The following is a 23,201-nucleotide window of genomic DNA, read 5'->3' on the forward strand; positions in this document are numbered from 1 at the left end:
TCCTATAGAGCGGCGGGACAGGCGGCCTCCGCCCTGCATGCAATGAGCACTTTGCAGGTTTTCCAAGCCAAACTGCTCAGAGATATGCACGAGGGGGGGACTGACCAAACGGCCTTTAACGAACTGCGAGTGGCCACAGACCTTGCTCTCAGGGCAACGAAGGTGGCTGCTCGCTCCGTTGGTCAAGTGATGGCCACTAGCGTGGTCCAGGAGCGCCATCTCTGGCTTAACCTGGCAGATACACGGGATGCCGAGCGGACTCGTCTGCTCGACGCCCCGCTATCCCAGGTTGGCCTTTTCGGCAGTGCAGTCGAGGACTTTGCCTAGCAGTTCTCGACTGCCCAAAAGCAGACGGAGGCGATCAAACATATTCTGCCCCGACGGCCAGCTGCTGCCTCCGTCGGTGCAGACGCCTCCTTCTGCTCGCCGCCGAGGACGCCCCCCTGCAGCTCCCCTTCCTCCCACGCGGCCCCAGCAGCAGCCTTCATCCGGGTCGCGGCGCGGAGGAGGCCGCAGGCAGGCGTCACAGCCCCCTCAGGCCGCACGCCCTGCTAAACGCCAGGCAAAGCGACGTTCCTGAGACGGGCTGCTCAGTTGTGAAGTCGAGTTTTTCCCAGGAGGCGGTAGCAGGCCCCCTCCTTCCCCCGGTGGAGGGCCGGGGGAGAATCTTTTGTTCTCAGCTCCCCGCTGCTCACCCACGGGTGGGCAGTACCCTGAGTTGGTTAAAGAAAGACTTGACATCATCACAGGAATGAGTGCGCTCGACGTCCCAGTGCGTCAGCCCACTCATTCCTCTCTGTCTCTGAGGGTGCGGAAGGGAGCGTGTGTCGTCCCTCGACTACGCCACTCCCCTCCCCCTCTATCGCCAGACCCCCGGCAGAACAGACCCCCGTGGAACGCTGGTCCTTCCCTGGTCTCTTCTGTCGGGGAGCGGGCTTCGACCGTGCATCTGGGCAGGGTAACTCCTGCGCGCATGCCAGTCGACCCGCCTCGCTGCCCCTCCGGGGGGACGTCTGTGGTTCGTATGACCCCGCTGGTACACTTCCTGGAAGCTTGGCTAGAGCTTCACGGGCTGTCCCGCTGGGTCATCAGAACGATCAGATTCGGCTACGCGATTCAGTTCGCACGGTCTCCTCCCCGTTTCAGGGGAGTTCGCTCCACGATGGTCGGTGGCAATGCCCCGGTCATGAGAGCGGAGATTGCGACCCTGCTGGCGAAGGGTGCAATCGAGACGGTCCCTCCAGCCGAGATGAGGTCCGGGTTTTACAGCCCCTACTTCATTGTCCCCAAGAAGACCGGTGGGTTACGACCAATCCTGGATCTGCGCATTTTGAACCATGCTCTCCATCGACTACCGTTCAAAATGCTCACAGCCAAACGCATTTTCGAATGCGTTCGGCTTCAGGATTGGTTTGCAGCGATCGACCTGAAGGACGCGTACTTTCATGTCTCCATTTTGCCTCGACACAGACCGTTTCTTCGGTTCGCTTTCGAGGGCCAGGCATATCAGTACATGGTTCTCCCATTCGGGTTAGCTCTGTCCCCTCGCGTCTTCACGAAGATGGTCGAGGCAGCCCTTGTTCCCCTTCGCGAACACGGGGTTCGCATCCTGAACTATCTCGACGACTGGCTGATACTGGCACATTCTCGAGAACAGGTTTGCGAACACAGAGACCTTTGCCCCGTGCAGAGGATCTCTTTTCTCGGCATGGAGATAGACTCGGTCGCCATGGCCGCGCAGCTCACGAGCGAGCGCGCGCACTCACTGCTGACTTGTCTTCGACAGTTCGAGGGCAAGAGTGCAGTTCCACTGAAACTTTTTCAGAGGCTCCTGGGGCATATGGCATCCGCAGCCGCGGCAACGCCGCTCGCTTTGCTTCATATGAGACCGTTTCAGCTGTGGCTTCGCGATCGAGTCCCGAGGTGGGCATGGCATCGCGGCTCGTTCCGAGTTCCAGTGACTCCAGCGTGCCGCCGAACCTTCTTCCCGTGGTCGAACCTCAGCTTTTTACGGGCCGTTGTCCCTCTTCAGTGATTTTCCAGGCATCTCGTTGTCTCCACGGATGCATCTACCACGGGTTGGGGTGCCATGTGCAATGGGCATGCAGCCGCGGGTTCCTGGACAGGACCCCAGCGCCTCATGCACATCAATTGCCTCGAGCTGCTGGCAGTACGCCTGGCTCTGCACCGCTTTCGAGCGCTGCTCAGGGGTCAACATGTACTTGTCCATTCAGACAACACCACTGCAGTAGCGTACATCAACCACCAGGGGGGTCTACGCTCACGCCGGTTGTCGCAGCTCGCGCGCCACCTCTTGTTATGGAGTCAGAAGCACCTGAGGTCCCTTCGTGCAGTATACATTCCAGGAGACCGGAACCTTGCAGCCGACAAGCTGTCACGGGTCCGCCATATCTCCGGTGAATGGCGACTCCATCCCCAGACGGTCCAGCTGATTTGGGACCAGTTCGGGGAGGCACAGATAGATCTGTTCGCCTCCCGGGACTCATCCCACTGCGCCCAGTTTTATTCCCTGACCGAGGGTACGCTCGGCACAGATGCAGGTTTGAGTTCGCTGCCACCTGTGGTGGCGGCAACCATCACTTCCGCTAGAGCGTCGTCCACGAGACACCTTTACGCGTTGAAGTGGAACCTCTTCGTCAGCTGGTGCTCTTCTCGCGGAGAAGACCCCCGGAGATGTTCAATCGGTGTCGTGCTTTCCTTCCTGCAAGAAGGGTTGGAGCGCAGGCTGTCGCCCTCCACCCTTAAGGTTTACGTCGCGGCCATTGCCGCTTCTCTTGAAGCAGTAGAAGGTAAGTCCTTAGGGAAGCACGACCTGGTCATCAGGTTCCTGAGGGGAGCGAGGAGGCTACATCCGCCTCGTCCTCCCCTCGTACCCTCTTGGGACCTCTCAGTAGTTCTAAGTGCTCTGCAGAGGCCTCCCTTTGAGTCTTTGCAATCGGTAGAGTTAAAGTTTCTGTCCATGAAGACAGCACTCCTGGTTGCACTGGCCTCCATCAAGAGGGTGGGGGACCTGCACGCATTCTCCGTTGACGAAGCGTGCCTGGAGTTCGGGCCAGCTTACTCTCACGTGATCCTGAGACCCCGGCCTGGATACGTGCCCAAGGTTCCCACCACTCCCTTCCGGGACCAGGTGGTGAACCTGCAAGCGCTGCACCTGGAGGAGGCAGACCCAGCCTTGGCACTGCTCTGTCTTCACTTGGTGTCTTCGCTTGCTCGCCATTCCACTCCTCGGATAAGTGCGATATTTCCTCAGTGTCTTCCGTTGAAGCCTTGAGTCCTCCAGCACCGACGATGCGGGCACTACTGCTGTTGTTCTGGATGCCGGCTAGGTGCCTCCATGTGCACGGTTCCCTATGGTAACTGTCTCATGTGTATTATCCACTGTAAGCCTCTCTGAGCATGTGTCTTCCCTTGGCAAGCCATCTGCCACCCCTGGAGTTAAATTCTAGTAGCCAGCTGCGGTTGGTGCTCCAGTGATCTCCATATGCGTTCCTATGCGGCCATATGCGTATTTGTAAGTCCTCCTTCGGTAGGCATCTGGTAGCATGTCCCTCCCGGGATATGTTTCCCAGTGTACCTTGGTAATCCTGTGTCAAAGTGGGATCCCTTAAAAAAAAAAAAGAGGTTCAGGGGTCCAGACTTTCACTGGGCACTGGAAGATAGCTTAAAGATGGCGTGATGGCACTGACCCCCATTCTCCGTCACTTCTGACGTAACTCGAAGTGACTACGAAAGGGAACGTCTCGTTTACGGATGTAACCCTCGTTCCCTGAGTAGGGAACGGAGACGTTACGTCTCCCTGCCACTTCAGCTGTATCGCTGGGTAGACGCCAGAGTTCAGCCTTGGCTCCTCAGCGAAGACATACTGTGGTTGCGTTCACTTCCTCCTTTTATACCCACTGCGTGGGGCGGAGATACGCTATGCAAATTCCGCAGCCCCAAGGCATTTTCATGCCATTGGCTCGTTGTTAAATACTCGAAGAGGATTGGCTTTCTATGCGAAACCCCCCATTCTCCGTCACTTCTGACGTAACGTCTCCGTTCCCTACTCAGGGAACGAGGGTTACATCCGTAACCGAGACGATCTCTTTGCTCCAGGCATCACATATACTGTAGCAGGCAATATTTGCCTTCCAAAAAAAAAAAAAAAAAAAAAAACAGTGACTAGTAAAAAATAACCACTGTGTACAAGGAAGTATGGTGCCCTTTCACAGTTAAGGGAAGTTAAAGGCCTGTAGTGTGCATTTATGCCTATTCTTTGTAAAGAAGTTATTCACCAGTAAGAAGAATGGCACTAAGCATCTAGGGATGAGCTAGAGAGATATTTGGAGGACATGCATAATACAGATGCAAAAAGGCATGAGACTATGTCAATTCCATCAGACATACCACCTATCAACCCACCAGAATACCAAATGGAGGTCTGTGCACCTAAGTGGAAAGAGGTAGAGCATTCTGAGAAAATGCAAGGGCTTCATCATCTCCAGGGCCCAAAGTGGAGTTCCATACAGAGTGTACAAGAGTGCTTCAGGAGTTCTGCGAATTCTGTGGAAATTTATGAAAGTGGCATGGGAAAAACAGGTTGTACCTAGAGTATGGCCCAGAGCAGATGGAGTCTTTATACCTAAAGAAAAGGATGCTACAAGCATCAGTCAATTTCGTCCTATTTCGCTATTAAACGTTGAAGGTAATTTTCTTCAGCATTATTGTCCAGAGATTGTCCACCTACCTTGACAATGAATGGCTTCATTGACACCAGTTCAAAAAGTGGGCATTCCAGGGTTCTCGGGATGCTTAGAACACATCAATGTTATCTGGATGATCTGGTTATCTGAGAGGAAGGAGCTCCATGTGACATTCCTGGATTTGGCTAATGCATATGGTTCAGTGCCACATGAACTTCTTTGGGCAGCATTTGATTTTTTCAGAGTACCAATGTCTATAACAAAGTTAGTAAAAACATATTTTGGAGATTTGCAATTTAGTTTTTCAACTCCAAAATTCAGCACTGCATGGCAATGCTTAGAGGTTGGAATAATGGCAGGATGCACAATTTCTCCATTGGCTTTTACCATGGCAATGGTACGCTTGGCTTCTGGGATGCGACTACCACCAATCAGAGCATACATGGATGACATGACAACCATGACTACAACAGTAGCCTGCTCTAATCGGTTATTGGGGAAGTTAACAGATAATATTGAATGGGCACGAATGCAATTTAAGCCCTCTAAATCAAGGAGCATCTCCATAGTTAAAGGAAAGGTAATAGATAAAACATTCTTCATTAATGGTGAGGCAATACCAACAGTTTCTGAGAAGCCAGTGAAGAGTCTTGGGAGATGGTACGATGGGGATCTAAAGGACACAGTTTGAGTAGGAGAAGTTGGACGACAAGCAGTGGAAGGGTTGAAGGGCATAAACAGCTGTGCTCTACCAGGCAAACTAAAGCTCTGATGCTTTCAGTTTGGTCTACTGCCAAGGTTGCTGTGGCCACTGACTGTGTACAAGGTTTCTTTGACAACAATGGATAAGCATTAATAAGTTCATACAAGAGGAAATGGTTGGGAGTTCCACGCTGCCTCAGCAGAGTGGGACTTTATAGTAAAGGAATATTGCAGCTGCCAGTCTCTGCCTTAACCGAGGAGTTTAAGTGTGCCAAGGTCAGACTGGAAATGACCTTAGTAGAGTCACGCAACAAATGTGTAAGGGAGGCCGCCCCTGTGTTAAACTGGTAAAAACTGGTCAGCAAAGAAATCTGTAGTAGAAGCAAAGGCTGCCTTTCAAATTGGGGATATCATGGGACAGGTACAACATGGAAGAGGGGGTTTTGGGCTCAGTTTAGCTCCTCCTAAATGGCACAAGGCAGGCCTAGCTCAAAGGAGGAAGCTGGTAGTCAGCAAGGTGCGAAAGCAAGAGGAGAGGATGAGGTGTATAAAGGCCATTTTCCAGGCTAAGCAGGGAGAGTGGATGAGATGGGAGAGTGTGGAACAACGCAAGATGGGCTGGCAAGATCTTTGGTCAATGGAAGAGAGTAGGATCAGTTTCTTTATTGGATCAACATATGATGTTCTCCCATCACCACAGAACCTAAACCTCTGGGTAGGAGAGGATCCCTCTTGTCCTTTGTGTTCATCACCTGCCACATTTAGGCACATTTTGACAGGATGGACCTCTTAGCCAAGGTCGGTTTACTTGGCACCATGACCAAGTACTGCAATGTTTGGCTTTAGAATTGGAAGGCAAGCATAGTATGACCAATAAGTTGCCGCCTGTTGTAGCAAAACATTACACGCAGAAGATAAAATTCCTCCACCCAGGTGAGAAACCACCAAGAAAAGGTGTTACCACCAATTCTTGCTCAGGACAACTGGAAGCTGCTAGGGACTGGAAGATGCTGGCTGATCTTGGTCAACGGCTTATTTTTCCACCTGAGATTGCCACCACTAACCTACGACCAGATATTGTTCTGTGGTCTAGATCAGCACGCATTGTTCAACTGATAGAGTTAATAGTGCCATGGGAGGATGCAGTAGATGAGGCAAATGAGAGGAAGAAACTGCGGTATGCTCATCTGGCCACTGGAGCAGAACAGCGAGGATGGAGAGTCTAGGTTTATCCAGTGGAAGTGGGTTGTCGAGGTTTTGTGGCACACTCTACAACCCGGTTCCTCAGAGACGTCGGATTCAGTGGCCAAGAGTTGAGTTGCACAATAAAGAACTTATCTGAAACAGCAGAAAGGAACAGCAACTGGCTGTGGTTGAGACGGAAAGATTCTAGCTGGCTGTGTACAGGCCGCCACGATATGGTTTTGTAGAATTCTGGAAAACTTGAAGAGTCTGTTGCCTTATTTGTATAGGTTGCCTAGTATTTACAGTCATTACGTTCCTGTGTATATTGCGTGAATAGATGGGTGGTTGGGCAGATATTGTGTTTTGCGGTATGCCATACGGAACCGTTGCCACTGAAACTGCATTAACGCACCAGTGGGGCTCGACAGCCTTAGTCAAACAGGTTGGCGCGTATCGTTGGGTTGCAGAGAGATTGTGAGATTGTGGTTAGGTCTCAGCAGCAGGATGGATGTAGAGGTCAGTAAGCTGGGCTGAGTTGAGTAGCGGACGGAGGGGGGTGACTCTGGGATGCCAGAAGGGGACACCAGAGTCACTGTCGAGCCCTCTTCGAGCCTGTCGTGGGCTAGTCGATGAAACACTGTGGGCGGAAGGTGCCCACTTGAAGACCCTAGAGATGTACCCTACTCGGCTCAGTCCAGACGGTTGTCGTGCTGGTTCACTAGGGAGACCACACTGTATCTGCAGCCGTCGTGTGTGCTGACGCGCCATGTACACTGCAGCCATTAGCGCCACACAGAAATGGATGGAGAAGCATAGTTTATGGGGGACACCTAACCCAGATGCTCCCGACGAGCAGGCTGGCGCCTTTCATGGCTGACACCGCCGTCGGTGTATGAATGAGTGTATGAATGGGTGAATGTGAGGCAAATGTAAAGCGCTTTGGTGGCCATTAGTTCTATGAAAGCGCTATATAAATGCAGTTCATTTACCATTTACTGTAAAGCTACATCTTAGTTTTGCTTACCTGTATATTGGCAAAAGCCTAAAATCTGCATGAAGTTTTAACATCTACTCTCATGTAATGGAAATCTCCACTTCTGTCACTTGGACAAAAATTTCAGGGCAAATCTAGGCATTGTATTGTTCTTGTCTTTTATGGCCTGGTGTGATTAGTATTTTACATAACAATGTAATATATATTTTATGGTAATGTTTTTGTTGTCCTTAACCAGAGGGAGATTTGAACAGCAATTTGCTTAAGGCTGGCTCCTTTGCCTGCCAGTGTACAGACGACAACATATTTTTTTGGTCAATGCTTGAATCAATCAGACAAAGAAATGGCTTTTCTTTTTGGACACTTATCAAAGGCCTGCCATTTTCTTATCTTAGTTTATATTGAAAAATAACAATGTGGTATGGTAACAAAGAAATACAATTTGGAATATAATCATAAATATCATTTCATTATCAATATCAACACTTTTTATAATTCAGGCCTCATTAAATAGTTACAATAGTGGCTTAGCAGAAAAGGTTAGTTTAAAGTACACTGCAGTGCATAAGATTGATTTAGTTGGTTCACTTGGGTGCGTTTTAACTCCTTTTTGTCATTTTCTCTTTCCAGGGACCTGAAGGCCCTCCTGGACAGAAGGTAATGTACAGTTGAAGCTTTTGTTTTACAGATCATGGAAGCCTGTTTCTGCCTAATATCAAATAATTGTGAAGTTTACAATAAGTATTCAACTTCTTTTAAAAGAAATTGATCATCTTATGTAGTATGCATTGGATTTATCAGTGACAACAAAGACTTTTAGATGGTCACAAAAATTATAAAGGTACATTTGACACGAAAAATCCGAAAAATCAGCTTTGCCTCACAGGAATAAACACCATTTTTAAATATATTAAAGGAATAGTTCACCCAAAATGAAATAATAAAAATAATAATAATTAAATATCCTGATTATTTACTCACCCCAAGACCATCCAAAATATACATGACTTTCTTTCCTTACCCAAAGAGAAATTAAGGTTTGGGAGGAAAATATTTTCTCCATTTAATGCTAGTGATTGGGAATCAGCATAGTCCATTTTTGATGTTCCCAAATCCATACTTGGGCAGCTTCAAAGGGCTCCTCACGATGCCTGCCAATGATTAAAGGGGTTCTGATCAGTCATTTTTGGATTGTTTTATAGTCAACAAACTGACATAAGAAAACAAAGATTTACTGAATGTTTTCCAGCAAGTGCCAGACCTGTGTTATATACAAGATGCAGAACATACAGTAAAATGGGCATAATGTGGTATTTAGCAGGTAAATTATATGAGGCATCAGGTATTGTCTGGTTCACCCTTTTCCAACCCATCAGACTGTTTCTTTAAACACTTGTCAGGAAAACATCAAGTCTGGACTTGTAAAGAGGGTATGCACATGATGTCACTGCGGTTACACCCACTCAGTGGCAGAAAGACTGAGTGGCACCAATAATGTTCAGCTTGAATGCAGAGAAAAAGCATTATGGTAAAGAGTCATTGTGTTATTCTTTGTAAGTCTTATGCATTGTCTTGTTCATCATATGTTTTTGTTAGCAACCCTATTCCTGGAAACATGTCAATGTCCATCAGTGCTGGGCGGTTTATCGGTTCAAACTGAAAACCGGTGTATGTTTTTGGTATGATATTAATTTTTAATATACCGCCATACCGATGTATTTCATTCGCTGCGCCGCACGACACTGTTTCCGAGGCCGAGGGTATACAGCAGTACTCTGGTGTTGCGTTACAGGGAAGATGGATGCAGCAGAACTATGGCGTTACTTTCCAGTCAAATGTCGAGAGCGCACTGTAGGCTATATGTGCACAAGCGTAGTTTTGAACTTCCGCTATTGTCAGAAGTCAGCATGTCAGTTTCTGTAGATGTCAGTTTCCGGACTGTTCATCCGCATCCGCTATAAACAAACAAGATAAGTGCTGCTGTTGTACGAAAAAAAAAAAAAGAGTTGTTAAACACATCTAAGTTTCTAGGAACTGTAGGTGGATCTATCATCTAACGCCCGTTTCACACACCCCGTTTGCAGTGCGTGTTGCGGTGCAAGAGTAACGGGTGCTATAGTGCTTTCACATTTGCGTTTGCAGTGAATAACTGATCCGCGGCTGTACCACAAACACATACTTACTATTTTTATTTAAAATCCAGAAGTTTTGTTGCAACTTTTATCTAAAAAAAAAAGTTGTCAGCATTGCGATTCTCTTTGTACACACTCTTTAATGGACGTATGCGCGACACGTTTAAACACAATTTAAACAATGTAAGTTAGGGCTATTATTCCATGCATTACTTCTATTAAGTTGCTCAAGCAAATGGTCAAATTTACTAAATTAAAATGGCAAATATTTAAATTAAACCTTAAAATTGGCAAAAACAGCCGACTCACATGCCTTTTCTTTTGCAATTATATAGCCTAGCTATCTAATAAAGCTAGCCCTTTCATAACTGATAGATCGACACTGACAACGTTAGTGGAGAATACGTAACAGTTCAATGCATTGTGTGTAGAGTGACAGTGTAACTAAGAGTATAGTGTAACTAAGTGTATACTTACGTAAAACTTCAAAGAATAGCCGAATCCCAAATAGACGCCTGTCTCTTTTACCCCTTACGAAACAAAAATATATTGCAGTATATTGGAATATACCATGTGATATATTAGGCAATATATTCCCATATATAGGATTTAATATTTATATTGTCCGATATATTGTAATATATGCATAGTCCATATATGTATATATAGATACATATATTGCAATCAAGACACTATATTTTATAAAAGGGCACTATATTTTTTACATATAGTTTGTCTTTTTAAAGTTTGTAAAGTTTGCAATATATGTATATATATGAAATTATCTGGAAATATATAAATAAAATATATGTGTCACGGTGTGGTGCAGGCTGAGGAACAGGAGGAGTCCAGATTCACATGAAGATAATATTTAATTCAAAATACAGGTAAGCAGGTTTACGGGCGCAACACAGGGTTACATACAACAACGATCAACCAGGACAGACTGAATGAGGAGGAACTAAATACACAGAGGAATCAAACCTAATGGGGTGAAAACAGGTGATACTGATGAACGAGACAATGAACAGGAGACTGATGAGGGAGTGAGTTCCGGTGTGGGTGACGAGAGGATCTTGGGAAGTGAAGTGCTGGAGACGCAGACAGAACGGTGCAGACGAGACTGTGACAATATGTATAGATATGCGTTTCATATCTTGTGGAATATATTTTAAATATATTTAAAATTGTATGGAAATATATAAAAAATATATATGTATAGATATGTGTTCAATATATTGTGGAATATATTTTAAATATATGTACAATTATATGAAAGTATATAAATAAAATATATGTATACTTATGTGTTCAATACATTGTGTAATATATTTAAAATATATTTAAAATTGTATGGAAATATATAAATAAAATATATGTATAGTTATGTGTTCAATATATTGTGAAATATATTTTAAATACAATTATATGGAAATATATAAATAAAATATATGTATAAATAGGTGCTCCATATATTGTGGAAAAATATTTTAAATAAATGTGCATATATCAATATGTATTGAGAACATGCATATTCTGTTACGATGCAGGCAGGAATGAAGCAGAGATTTTACAATCTATATATATATATATATATATATATATATATTTATATGATATATATATATATATATATATATATATATATATATATATATATGATTTTACGTGTTATACTTTCCAAATATATTTACATTTTATACTTTCCAAATAAACAACCATGTGGACATGCATGGCATAGATATTTAGCTCAATTAAAATATCTTTAATAATTTACAAATAATTACTGCAACTGCATTACACAAATAAGTTTTATTGAAACATATATGCTCTTCCACATTTCACTAAGGTCCTTGAAAGTTTGTATATTGTTTATTATTATTTATTTATTCCTTATTATTTGTGCATTTTGTTTATAGATATTTTATTTATGTTTCATAACAGCACTGCTGAAAGATTGAAAGAGACATTTGTCATTGAAATTCCTTTAATTTATATTGTATAATTTTAATATTTTCTGTTCAATTGCACTCTTAAAAATGTTGCACTGTTAATAAATGTAGTCAATCACATTTCCTTTGTCTGACCATATGCAAGGCATTTTGTGGTTTTAGCTCAACCTCAAATTGGGTTTAGTATCTGTGCCTGATTTAAAAAAAAATAAAGGTGGCTTTTGATAGATTACCCATTAGTCTGTGTTAATATGTGGTATTATGGTTTGCACATATTGCAGGTTGAATATTTATTAAGTATTCATATATATTTTAGATGTTACATGTACTTATACTAAATACTATATCACCGTATATGTACATTGTATGTGTCACGGTGTGTTTTGTCTTGTTCCTTTGTCTTGTTCTGTCATGTGATCCTGCCATGTGTCTTGTCCCATGTGCAGCTGTTCCCCTTTATGTTGATTAGTCTTCCCAAGTGTTTCAGTTTAACAACACCCCCTTGTGTTCGCTAGTGTTTAAGCCCTGTAGGCTGTGTTTTATGTTTACACGGAAACGATTCTGAAGAGAAAACGCAAAAGTGGCGTTGCATTATCTCTTTTTATTCTGCGTTTAGACGAGCGTTTTGGGTGGGAAATCCGCGCGCATATGGTGATGCAAAAGTGTGTGAAATTCAATGTAGATTGCACTCCAGGCGGCTTGGTGGCAACGTGAAGCACTGCCACACAACAACACCAAGTCCACGCGCCTGCGAAGCCAAACATACTTTTGTGTTTTTACTCTTACGGGAACATGGCTGGGGAGCGTTTTTAAGATTTCCACTCTGGAGGGTGGTTTCACTTTTTTGCGTTTTAAGCCCCCAACACGCCGCCACCTTGTAAACACAAGGAACATCCGATCAAATATTTTTATGCTTTCACCCCCAAGCGATCTTGTGTAAACAGGGCCTTAGTTCAGTCCTTGTGAGTTCTTGATGTTTAATGTGTGTTGTCTCCTTGTTCCCGTCCTGAGTTCCCTGTTCCTGTTCTGAGTGTTCTGTCATTTACCCTGGTTTACCTGTTTGTTTGTTTGTTTGTTTGTTTGTTTATTAAAGTGCTTGCGATTGGATTCACTCTCTGCTTCATTCCTGCCTGCATCGTTACAGAATGTGCATGTTCTCAATATACTGTATATTGATATATGTACAATGTACATATATTTCGATATAAACAATATATTGTAGCATCTCACACGAGGCCAGAGTTCAATTAACTTGGTTTATTCGCCAGATCACAACATGCAGGCATTCAGAACATAGCTTCAGAACAGAGCCCAAAAACAAAAACAACAGGCGAACTTCCTCAACCCCCCTCCCCTCTCCCCAGACGGCCAACCAACAGCGCGTCCGGGGTTCACCATAGTTGATTGACAGCTACACGGTCATTGACACTCGCTACATTACCCCCCTCTGTCAAAGTTCCTCGACCCTGAGGAAACAGAAACTACAAACAATACAGCAACAACTTTACACAAAGTCTCTCAGGTGGCCCGGGGGTCTTGTCTGCCTACGGCGCCGTGCAGACACTGCAGTATCCTGAGCTGGAGAGAGTGGCCTTGGGGAGTGGGGTAAGGTGGAAATATCTGGGTGTGTATCTATGTGCCCTTTTGTAAGCGGGTGTGCAGGGATAGCATCCCCATGGTAGGGGCCAACCTGTCTCTCTGTATGGCCACTCCTCTGCCACGTGGGGGTAGCTGTACTCTGTATATGACCTCCCCTAATCGCTCCAACACTCTACAAGGGCCCACCCAGTCACTGTCCAGCTTGGAGCAACGGCCTTTTTTTTCTGCGGGCTGTGGACCCATACCAGCTCTTCCGGTTCCAGGTGGCGGCCCTTCCGACGTTGTCTCGCCCCTGCGCTTTGCAGCTGCACCCGTGCAAAGTCGTGAGCTGTCTCTAGGCGGTCCTGTACTCTCCTGGCATACTCTCATCCCGGGGGCGCATCTGGGGTGTCAGGGGGGAGGCCAAAGGCCATTGTTGGCGGGGTGCGGAGTTCTCTACCCAGCATGAGCAGAGCTGGCGTGCAGGGCGTAGATTCTTGGACAGCGGACCGACAGGCCATCAGCACAAACGGAAGGTGCTTGTGCCAGTCGCGTTGGTGTAATGGTAATGGCCTGCTGCTGGATCAGGGTCCTGTTGAAGCGTTCAACTAAGCCATCGCTCTGCGGGTGTAGGGGGGTGGTGCGAGTTTTGTTTATGCCCAGTCGGTGACACAGGTCGGCAAATACTCGTGACTCAAAGTTCCGCCCCTGGTCACTGTGTATGGTTTGGGGCGTCCCAAAGCGGCAGACCATGCCCTCCAGTAGGGCTTCAGCCACTGTCTCTGCCTCCTGGTCGGGGAGGGCATAAGCCTCGGGCCACTTGGTGAAGTAGTCCATGACTGACAGCACATACCGGTTCCCGCTGTCCGTGACAGGGAGTGGGCCGACTATGTCCACCCCAACTCTTTCCATGGGTGCACCGACAGGGAACTGTTGGAGTTGGGCGTGTGACTGTTCGGAGGGGGCCTTCTTTGCCATGCAGCTATCACACCGCCTGCAGAAGTCCTCTACCTCCCTCCTGAACTGCCCCCAGTAGAAGCTCTGTCGTAGGCAACGGAGAGTTTTGGTGACCCCGAAGTGACGGGCCCCCGTGGCCCCATGCACTGCCTTCAGCACTGTCAGTCTCTCTGCCCTGGGGACCACCAACTGCCACCTCAGCTCTCCCGTCACTGGATCCTTCCAGGCCCGCTGTAACACCCCATCTGCAAGCCGCAAGCTCTGGAACTTTGACCACAGTCCTTTTGTTGCTGTGGAGAGCGGTGCCACCTCCTCCCATGATGGCTGTATCTCCCTGTCCACCCACTGGAGCACTGGCTGAATGTCCATATCGGCCTCCTGCTGTTGTCTCCACTGCGTTGCTGAAATTTCACAGCACACTGCCGCCACGGCCCGGCTGACGATGGCTGCCTCCTGAGCCTGTAACTCCCAGTCTCTTGTCTCCTTCCGATTGCAGTGGCGGCATCCTCCCTCTGCACAGGGTCTGCGGGACAGGGCATCAGCATTGGAGTGGCGGGCTCCCGCTCTATGCACCACTTTAAAGTCAAAGGACTGTAGCTCCTCCATCCAGCTTGCTACCTGGCCCTCCGGCTCTTTGAAGGACATGAGCCACTGGAGGGCAGAGTGGTCCATCCTGACAGTGAATGGTAGCCCGCAGAGATAGTATTTGAAATGTCGAATGGACGACACCACAGCAAGGAGTTCTCTGCGTGTGACACAGTAGCGGCGTTCGTGCTTATTAAAAGTCTTACTGTAATATGCCACCACTCTCTCACCCTCTGAACTTAGCTGTGCTAGCACCCCGCCCACACCCTGGCCGCTCGCATCACAGTCCAAGAAGAATGGGAGGGAGGGGTCAGCCGGAGCCAACACAGGAACCTCCCCCAGCGCCTTCTGTAGTGAGGTGAACACTGTTTGACACTCACTGGACCACACAAAGTCTTGGTCTTTGTGTAGTAGCCTGAACAGCGGAGCCACCACACAGGAGAACCCCCTCACAAACCTCCTGTAATAAGAGGCTAAGCCCAGGAAGCTTTTCAGCTGCTGCGGGTCTGATGGTGTGGGTCAGTCCTTGACCGCTCGTACCTTTTCATCTATTGTGCCGATGCCATCTCTGCCCAGCCTGTGCCCAAGGAATGACACCTCTCTCTGCATAAAGTGGCACTTTTCCGGATGGAGTTTGAGACCTGCTGCTGCTATACGCTCCAAAACACACCTCAGGGACTGGAGAGCTGTCTGGAAAGTGGGGCCATGGGCAAGAATGTCATCCAGGTACACTACACACTCACGCTGAGGCACTCCTGACAGCACTTTGTCTATCAGTCTTTCAAATGAAGCTGGTGAGTTGCAAAGGCCAAATGGGAGAACTTTGAAGTGCCAGAGGCCCCGGCTTGTGCAGAACCCTGTTTTTGGTTTGGCAGCGGGAGAGAGAGGCACTTGCCAGTATCTGGACCTCAGGTTTCGTCAATCTGTGGCAGGTTCACTTTCTCACATTTCCCTCCCCCTTTGGAGTCTCGACAACAGGGTGGCGAGACAGAAAGTCTGCAACAGTATTCTGCTTGCCTGCTCTGTACTGCACCGTGAACCGGTAGGGCTGCAGGGCTAAAAACCAGCGGGTGACTCTAGCATTGGAGTCCTTCATGCGCCCTAGCCACTGCAAGGCGCGGTGGTCAGTCTCTAGGGTGAAGTCTCGACCCAGCAAGTAATATTTCAAAGTGTCAAGTGCCCACTTCACGGCCAGGCTGAAGTGCTTTGGCTTCCTGTTCGGACATTCAGGCTTTATATGTCCTTCCTGACCACAAAAATAGCATACCACCGGAGCTCCGGTTCTTGGATCTAGGCTATCTCTGGGCTTAGTTGGAACAAAATAGTTACGGGCAGGCATTCGACTGGGCTCACTAACTTTTGCACCACTCCCCGGACCAAAGCCCTCAGACCTCCCCGGGCTACCAATCTTGCCTGTGACTCCAGACGGAAGTGTTTGTGGGTCTGTCGGACCGCCATGAAGTTCTCCACCAGTTCAGCCGCCCTCTGACCATTTTGGGGATTGTGCTCCTTCACCCAGACTCGAATGTCTGGTGTCAGAGTGAGAAGGTACTGTTCCATTATAAGTATCTCAGCGATCTCTTCGACCGACTTATTTGCCGGCCTAATCCACTTTTGAAATAAATCCTTGAGGCGGGTGTACAGCTCACGAGGGGTCTCTCCCGGCCTGACATCCGGTTCATGGAACCTCCTCCGGTACACCTCCTCGTTGATTTCATACTTGTACAGTATTGCCTCCTTCACCCTGTCGTACTCCATCGATTGGTCCATACCCATGGCCACATAGGTGCTACGGGCCTTCCCAGTGAGGTATGGCACCAGAACCACTGCCCAGTCCTCTCTAGGCCAGCAGTAAGCTGTGGCCAGCCTCTCAAATGTAGTGAGGTACTGTTCAATGTCGTCCCCTTCCTCGTACCTTGGAATGGCTGATCTGGCCCAGGCCGCTGGAGCCGGTGCTGGTGCTGCCGGCTGAGCTGGCACTCCTGGTTGAGGCCCCGGTGGAGCTGTAGGTGGGTGCCTCCTTTCTGTCTCCACGTCATCCCTCAACTGGTTCAGCTGCATCTGCACACTCCTCCAGCGCTGCTCCTGCTTGTACGCTTCCCTCTCATGTGTCTGCAGAGTCTTCTCAAGGAGCTGACGTAGGGTTGCTAGATCAGTACCCTCTGTCTGCTGGTCTCCGCCCAATGCTTGGGCTCCAGCCTCGCCATCTGGGCATTCATCTGTATCCTCAACCTCCTTCGGGTCACCTTTGGCTTTCCGCCTGCATGCCATTCTCTCCCTGGACTGGCACCGTTTTCCTCCTCTATTAGCAAGTATCGGTCAGCGTACCATCCCACCGCTGCCACCAAATGTGGGGTACCGAGTGGCACCTCAAATACTTGGATGTCTAGGCTCACTGACTTTAGGTGGTGGAGGTGGAAAAGACGGTTACCACAACTCAATTGGTTCCAGAAAACAGAATAAAGTTTATTTAGATTTTAACTCAGAAGTCAAGAAAACAAAATAATAATTAAAAAAAATCAAAACAGCATAATGCCTCTGGCTTTCACCAATATTACAGCCAACACTTTGTACATAGCCTCACAACAAGCTAGTACTCCCCTCTCTCTCAAATGCAGAATGAGGCTCTCTTAAATAGGCCAAAGCATTAAGCCAAATTTGACCATACCAACAATCAGGGTATAACATTAAGCTTAAGGCCACAAATAAGCTCTAATCTAAATAGTAAATAAACATTACATGTAAATAAAATAATAATCATCATATCACCATCATTTTATACCACATTGATACCATCTACTCACACCACCGACATACATACAAAACATTATTACAAACAAACACCCCTGTGAACAATGCTCTGCACCCTCTGCCCCATGACACGGATAAATACTGCCCCTACAGCGGCGCGCGCATCCGCATAGGAATCAGTTGAACCGGACCGGGATGCAGGAAATGCGTGAGTCACAATATGTATGAATTTACTAGGATCTTAGCCAGAAACATTGAATAAATTGGACATTAACTAGTGGGTACCGCACTATATGTCATGTAGATGGTAAAATAGGAAATTATAAGCAGTGACAAATTAGGTTTGAGTTTTATGAATGAAATTGCGGACTACCCGCGTTACAAAAACACCAACTCGAATGAGTTAACGGCGCCTAGCCTCGCGCCAGCCTTCCCTTTACACACACCTCTCCCGACCGTGTTCACTAGCCATCCTTACACCTTCACAAAATAATAAAATTAGCCCGGCATCATTTTTTATCTAGGAGCATGTGTGTGTGTGCAAATGTGTATGCAAATGTCCAGAGTCTCTCCCGCTCTCGCGTATAATCCTTCAGTCAATGCGGGAGCGCGCAACAGTGAGAAGTGAGGTTCACTTTCTCACACCACTAAATGTGCTAAAGTGAATGTAGCGAGTGTGCGGTGCCGGAGGTGAGGCGTTTATTTAGTAAGTAAATAAACTTACATTCGCAGCCTGACTCATATGAGTATTCAATGTCCCGGCGGCTCGCTGACAGCAACAGCTGGCTGTTTTGAATGAGATGACCCGGTGAACGGGGGGCGCTTTATGAACATTCTGTGACGGGCGAGCAGCGCCGGGGACAGTGTGTCTGTTTGTGTGTCTGTTAAGAGTGAGCGCTCGTGAGCGGGAGACACACATAACCTGAGGGAGGATAAGGTTGAACTTGCCGTGTGACAAAGCGGGCATAAGACGGACACGAGCGTGAGTTCGCGGGCAAATTTAATAACTCAGAGCATTGTTAACTAATTGATCCATATATAAGTCGCTCCGGATTATAAGGCACACTGTCGTTTTTTGAGAAAATTAAAGGCTTTTAAGTGTGCCTTATAGTGCGGAAAATACGGTATCAGTCTCAAGCAATCCCCCTCTTCACATTCGACATGGTGCAACGCGAAAGGTGAAGCTTGAATTAACGGGTATGTCCCTCTTTGGCTAATGTACTTTCAAGATGGAGGGGCAACATGGCGACCGACTTTAGAACCCCTTACCCGTATGTATTTTCAATGGCATATTATACACTCACAAGATTACTTTATTACTTGAACGAAGTAAATATACATTAATAAGCACATATATTTTTGAAAGAACTAAGTGTTTTTAGCTAAGAAGAAACTAAAAAAGTTACACAGTGTAGCTTTAAACTTTTACCGTATCCAGTCCAGCTGTCAACATTAAACATTGAAAATAAGGGAGATTTCCCAGAATCCATCCCCAAAATAATGGATTTTTTTTTGTTTTTTACACGACCCACAAACTTTAAAAATAAAATACTAATCATCGAGTCTAAAGAGTTTATAACTAGCCTACATATGTGTGAGAGAGAAAGAGACAGTGTGTGTGTGTGTGTGTGTGTGTGTGTGTGTGTGTGTGTGTGTGTGTGTGTGTGTGTGTGTGTGTGTGTGTGTGTGTGTGTGTGTGAGAGAGAAAGAGACAGTGTGTCATTAAAAAAATAATATCATAGAGAATGTTTAAATGCTAATATCAGCTTACGAGGGAAACGGAGGCGAAGTAGTGGTGCTTCGAAGTGCTGGGGATGATTCGGGAGAGGTCCGTGCACCTTACCGATCAGAGCGCGCGCTGACACGGAGTAAAGCCTTTATACTCGACACCACAGCATGAGGCGAGCGCGGCATGACAAGTTGATCGTTTCGCCACAGCTTTTTTGTAACAGCGCGTGCGGCGCCGGCCACATCCGAGGATGAACGACTTAAAACTGAATATGTCCGAGCAGGGACGTGCACAGGAATTTTGAGGGGCAGTTGCTCTGACCTGAAAAAAGGGCACCCCCTTCCCTCCTCCCCCCTCACGGGCTATATGAAGGAATATATTCAGTTGAATTTGTCCCCTTCCAAATTGCCTTATCTGGCCGTGTTTATGTCCAAACGCAATGCCTCATCTTATGGTCTTATAATTATTTATAAAGATTGCAAAATGTCAGAGATGAGACAAATGAGCAAAAGAGTTCTTCATATTGTTGTTTATTGTTTTTTAAATTATTTATTTATTTATTTATTTATTTGAAAAGAAATAATCTGGATTGAATGGAAAAAACTCGAAAAAATAAAAAACGCTTAGATTTCGGGAAAAAATACAATTCTTTTTTTTTGCCAATCCTGACCTCCCCCTGGGGCCCTAAGCAAAATTCTGCTAAGGGGACCTCTACCTGATCTGTGATGCCGTGAGCCATGTAAACCATTTGCCATTACCACTCAATACCGCCCAATACAATCCTCCCTCCTTTAAACAAAACAGTCAAAGAATAAGTACAACAATATAGAACAGAATGAGGATCAAACAAACAATATTTACTGAATAAAGCATTTTTATAGAATGTTAAGATAACATTAACATTCACATAGCTAATTGAATATTAACGTAAACATAAACAAGAAGAAAATAATAAAGTACAACCCTGAACTTTGGCTTTTGGGATTAACTTTGGTTCTCTCTACAGCCAGGGTATTTTCGGAATCAGTAGCCTATGATTTTTATTTAATTTTTTTGTTTATGCATGTTAAAGCAAATCTTGATTTATGGTTATTTACTGAGGGATTTGCATTCATATTGACCAGAATGTCCATCTAATCATCATTTTAAATTCAATATAGCCTATAAATCAATCAATCAATGTCAAATTGCCAATACATTGGTTTATATCTTGCATAATTAGTGCAGTTGTTTAGAGTTTTTAACTACACTGAGACTAGATAATCAGTGTCTTTATAATGTGTACTTTGATTGGAAGTGCCATCATTCACGTATTGTACAGTATTTCTCTGGTCTCCACATTTCTGCTTGAAAAATGCGAGTTCGTGCACGCGCATATGAACGCAACACACGCGACGTGGTTATGTTTTCCGAGCTGCAGTAAACAAACACTGTTGTTGCACTTTGTCGTTTATCAAAAACAAAACGTAATAAATAATGGTATTTTACTCTCACTTTTGTCAGGCAAAAAGTGATGCAAGAGATGCACTGCCTGCCCAGACAAACCATCAAACTTTGCTGACACTAGAGAGGACAGAACACAAGTTTACCTGACTGCTGTTCCCGCAATTCACTCTCATGTTTTTCTTCTTCCTCTTTTCGTGACGAGAAGGATAGTTTCGCTTCATTTTGTCATGGACTTCGTACACATTAATTAGCGCACGACACGAGATGGAGGCGCGGCCCGAGTAATTTGAGGTGCCTTTACCATACGCACCGGTCGCGTGCAGTCTATGGTCTCGTGGAAACAGTTTGACTTTCAATTTTTTTATTTTTTTTTTTCTCAGAAGGGGAGGAGTCGAGAAGGGCATATGGGCAGTTGCCCGGGCAACCTGAGCAACCCCCCTGTGCACGTCCCTGTGTCCGAGCTTGCTCTTGTCTCAACTCTTTCGTCATTATGTTAAGCCCGCCCGCCGACTCTATACACAATGTGATTGGCCCGGCCAGAGTTGGGGTTTTCCAGCTAAAACGTCTATGGAGAGTTGCTAGACCACACTTTGCTGCAAAATAATTTTTGCTGCCACTAGGGTGCGTCTAGATTTCGAGGCTAGGTGCATACACTAAAATGTCCAGAATTTTTTTTTCGCGATATTTCCAGCAGAGCAGACCCTCCAATTATTTGTTCTAAGGGTCAAAGTTAACAGAAAAAAATAAAAAGTTTGGCAGACCATGTCAGGTTCAACCCATCTTTGAGACTTTGCCTCCCCAACTAATATGGTTGCTAGGTGATCAGGTCAGAACACTTTAAGTAGATTTTACTCAAATAGTGAAAATAGCGCATTGCCTTCAAATAGCTCAGCTCAGCTCAGATTTTTTTTTTTGTCTGATTACAAAATTTGCAAACACAGGTCACATATCTAAAGAAAATTTGTAATTTTTACTTGTAGGGTTCCAATGGGCCACCTGGTTTTCCAGGTATCGATGGAATAAAGGTAAGAGACAGGTATCGTTATTTGTTTAACATTTCAATCAAAAACATATTGTTTTGAATACACAATAAATAGTTCATGTATATTTTATGTACACTATTTGTATACTCTGTGTCCTTCTCCAGCCGGCTCTCCCCTCTACACTATAACGTAAATCACCCACAAACATTTTCCAGCCTGCGCGCAGCTGCATCCAACCAGCTGCATTACACACTCTTCTCTGCTCGGCGCGCTTCCACACACACTCTTTTTTCTGCGCGCGCTCCCTCTTTACACACACACACACACTTCTCTCGGCGAGCGCGTGTGTGTGTGTAAAGTGGGAGCGCGAGTGTGTGTGTAAAGTGGGAGCGCGCGCTGGAAAAAGAGTGTGTGTGGTTGTGCTGTGAGACAACCACACACACTCTTTTTCCAGCGCGCGCTCCCTCTTTACACACACATAAAAACCTCTTTACTGTATTATTTGTGGATTAAATATTCACATAAATAAACCCACAACTCCTTTTGTAGGCAAAAACAAACAAATAAGCTCACAACTCTTCTGATGAATTTTTAGATAAACAAAACCTGCAGCTTCTCTCACAGGTAAAAACAAACAAATAAAAACTAGGGATGTCCCGATCCGATACTCAGGATCGGTATCGGCTCCGATCCAGCAATTTTTGCGGGATCGGGTATCGATCAGACGAAGCCGATCCAAATCGGATATTGTGCGTATACTATTATGTTATTGTTAAGCCCCACAGAAGGCACAAAAACATTCTAAAGTACCATAACGTTTTTGTGCCCTCTATTATAAGTGTTCTGAAGCCATTATGTGAGAGAGAAATTAATATTTAAGTCATTAAACTATTGCATAGATAGATACTGTTCAATACCCTGTCCATCAATATGTATTTCCTTTGTGTTTAAACTTTTCAAAGCGGACTCGACGCGCATCGTGCATACCATAGGGTGCATACTCGGCTGCGTGCTGTAACTCCACATGGTTTCAAGCGTATCATTCTGCGCTTGGAATGCGCATAAGCACTTTGTGCCGCACTGTGTTGGAGTCATTCATACAGTGTCCATGTCTTTCTTTCCTCAGTCGAAAAGAAATTTAGGTTTTTGATGAAAACATTCCAGGATTTTTCTCCATATAATGGACTTCAATGGGAACCGGATGGTTCAAGGTCCAAAAGATAGTGTTAATAACTGTTTCAGATGCAGCTTCAAATGTCTTTAAACAATATCAGACGATGAATAAGGGTCTTATCATGCGAAACGATCGGTTATTTCAAAACTTATTCCAAAAATGTAACTTTTCTAAGGACAAATGCTAGCCTTGTAATATATTGTGAGGCGCGTTTGTAACGTCACGTAATACGTAATTACGTTCAAAAGGTCACAGGCGACGTAGCCGGAAGTACAGAATCAAAATCGTCCGACATCGTTGTTTTACCTTTTAATTCCTTTTTTGTAA

The 23,201-nt window shown here is 45.8% G+C and overlaps 1 protein-coding gene across 1 annotated transcript in view; it reads left to right on the top strand.

Moving 5' to 3' along the window:
• col25a1 (collagen type XXV alpha 1 chain) overlaps positions 1–23,201 on the top strand; it is a 483,837-nt gene that overhangs the window by 204,813 nt on the left and 255,823 nt on the right. Inside the window, exons 8-9 of the mRNA XM_089129575.1 lie at positions 8,218–8,244; positions 21,698–21,742. Of these exons, the coding sequence (XP_088985701.1) occupies positions 8,218–8,244; positions 21,698–21,742 (72 nt within the window). The remainder of the gene's footprint in view (positions 1–8,217; positions 8,245–21,697; positions 21,743–23,201) is intronic.

Source organism: Pimephales promelas, chromosome 1 (assembly GCF_988280905.1).
Source record: "Pimephales promelas chromosome 1, fPimPro1.hap1.1, whole genome shotgun sequence".
NCBI lineage: Eukaryota > Metazoa > Chordata > Actinopteri > Cypriniformes > Leuciscidae > Pimephales > Pimephales promelas.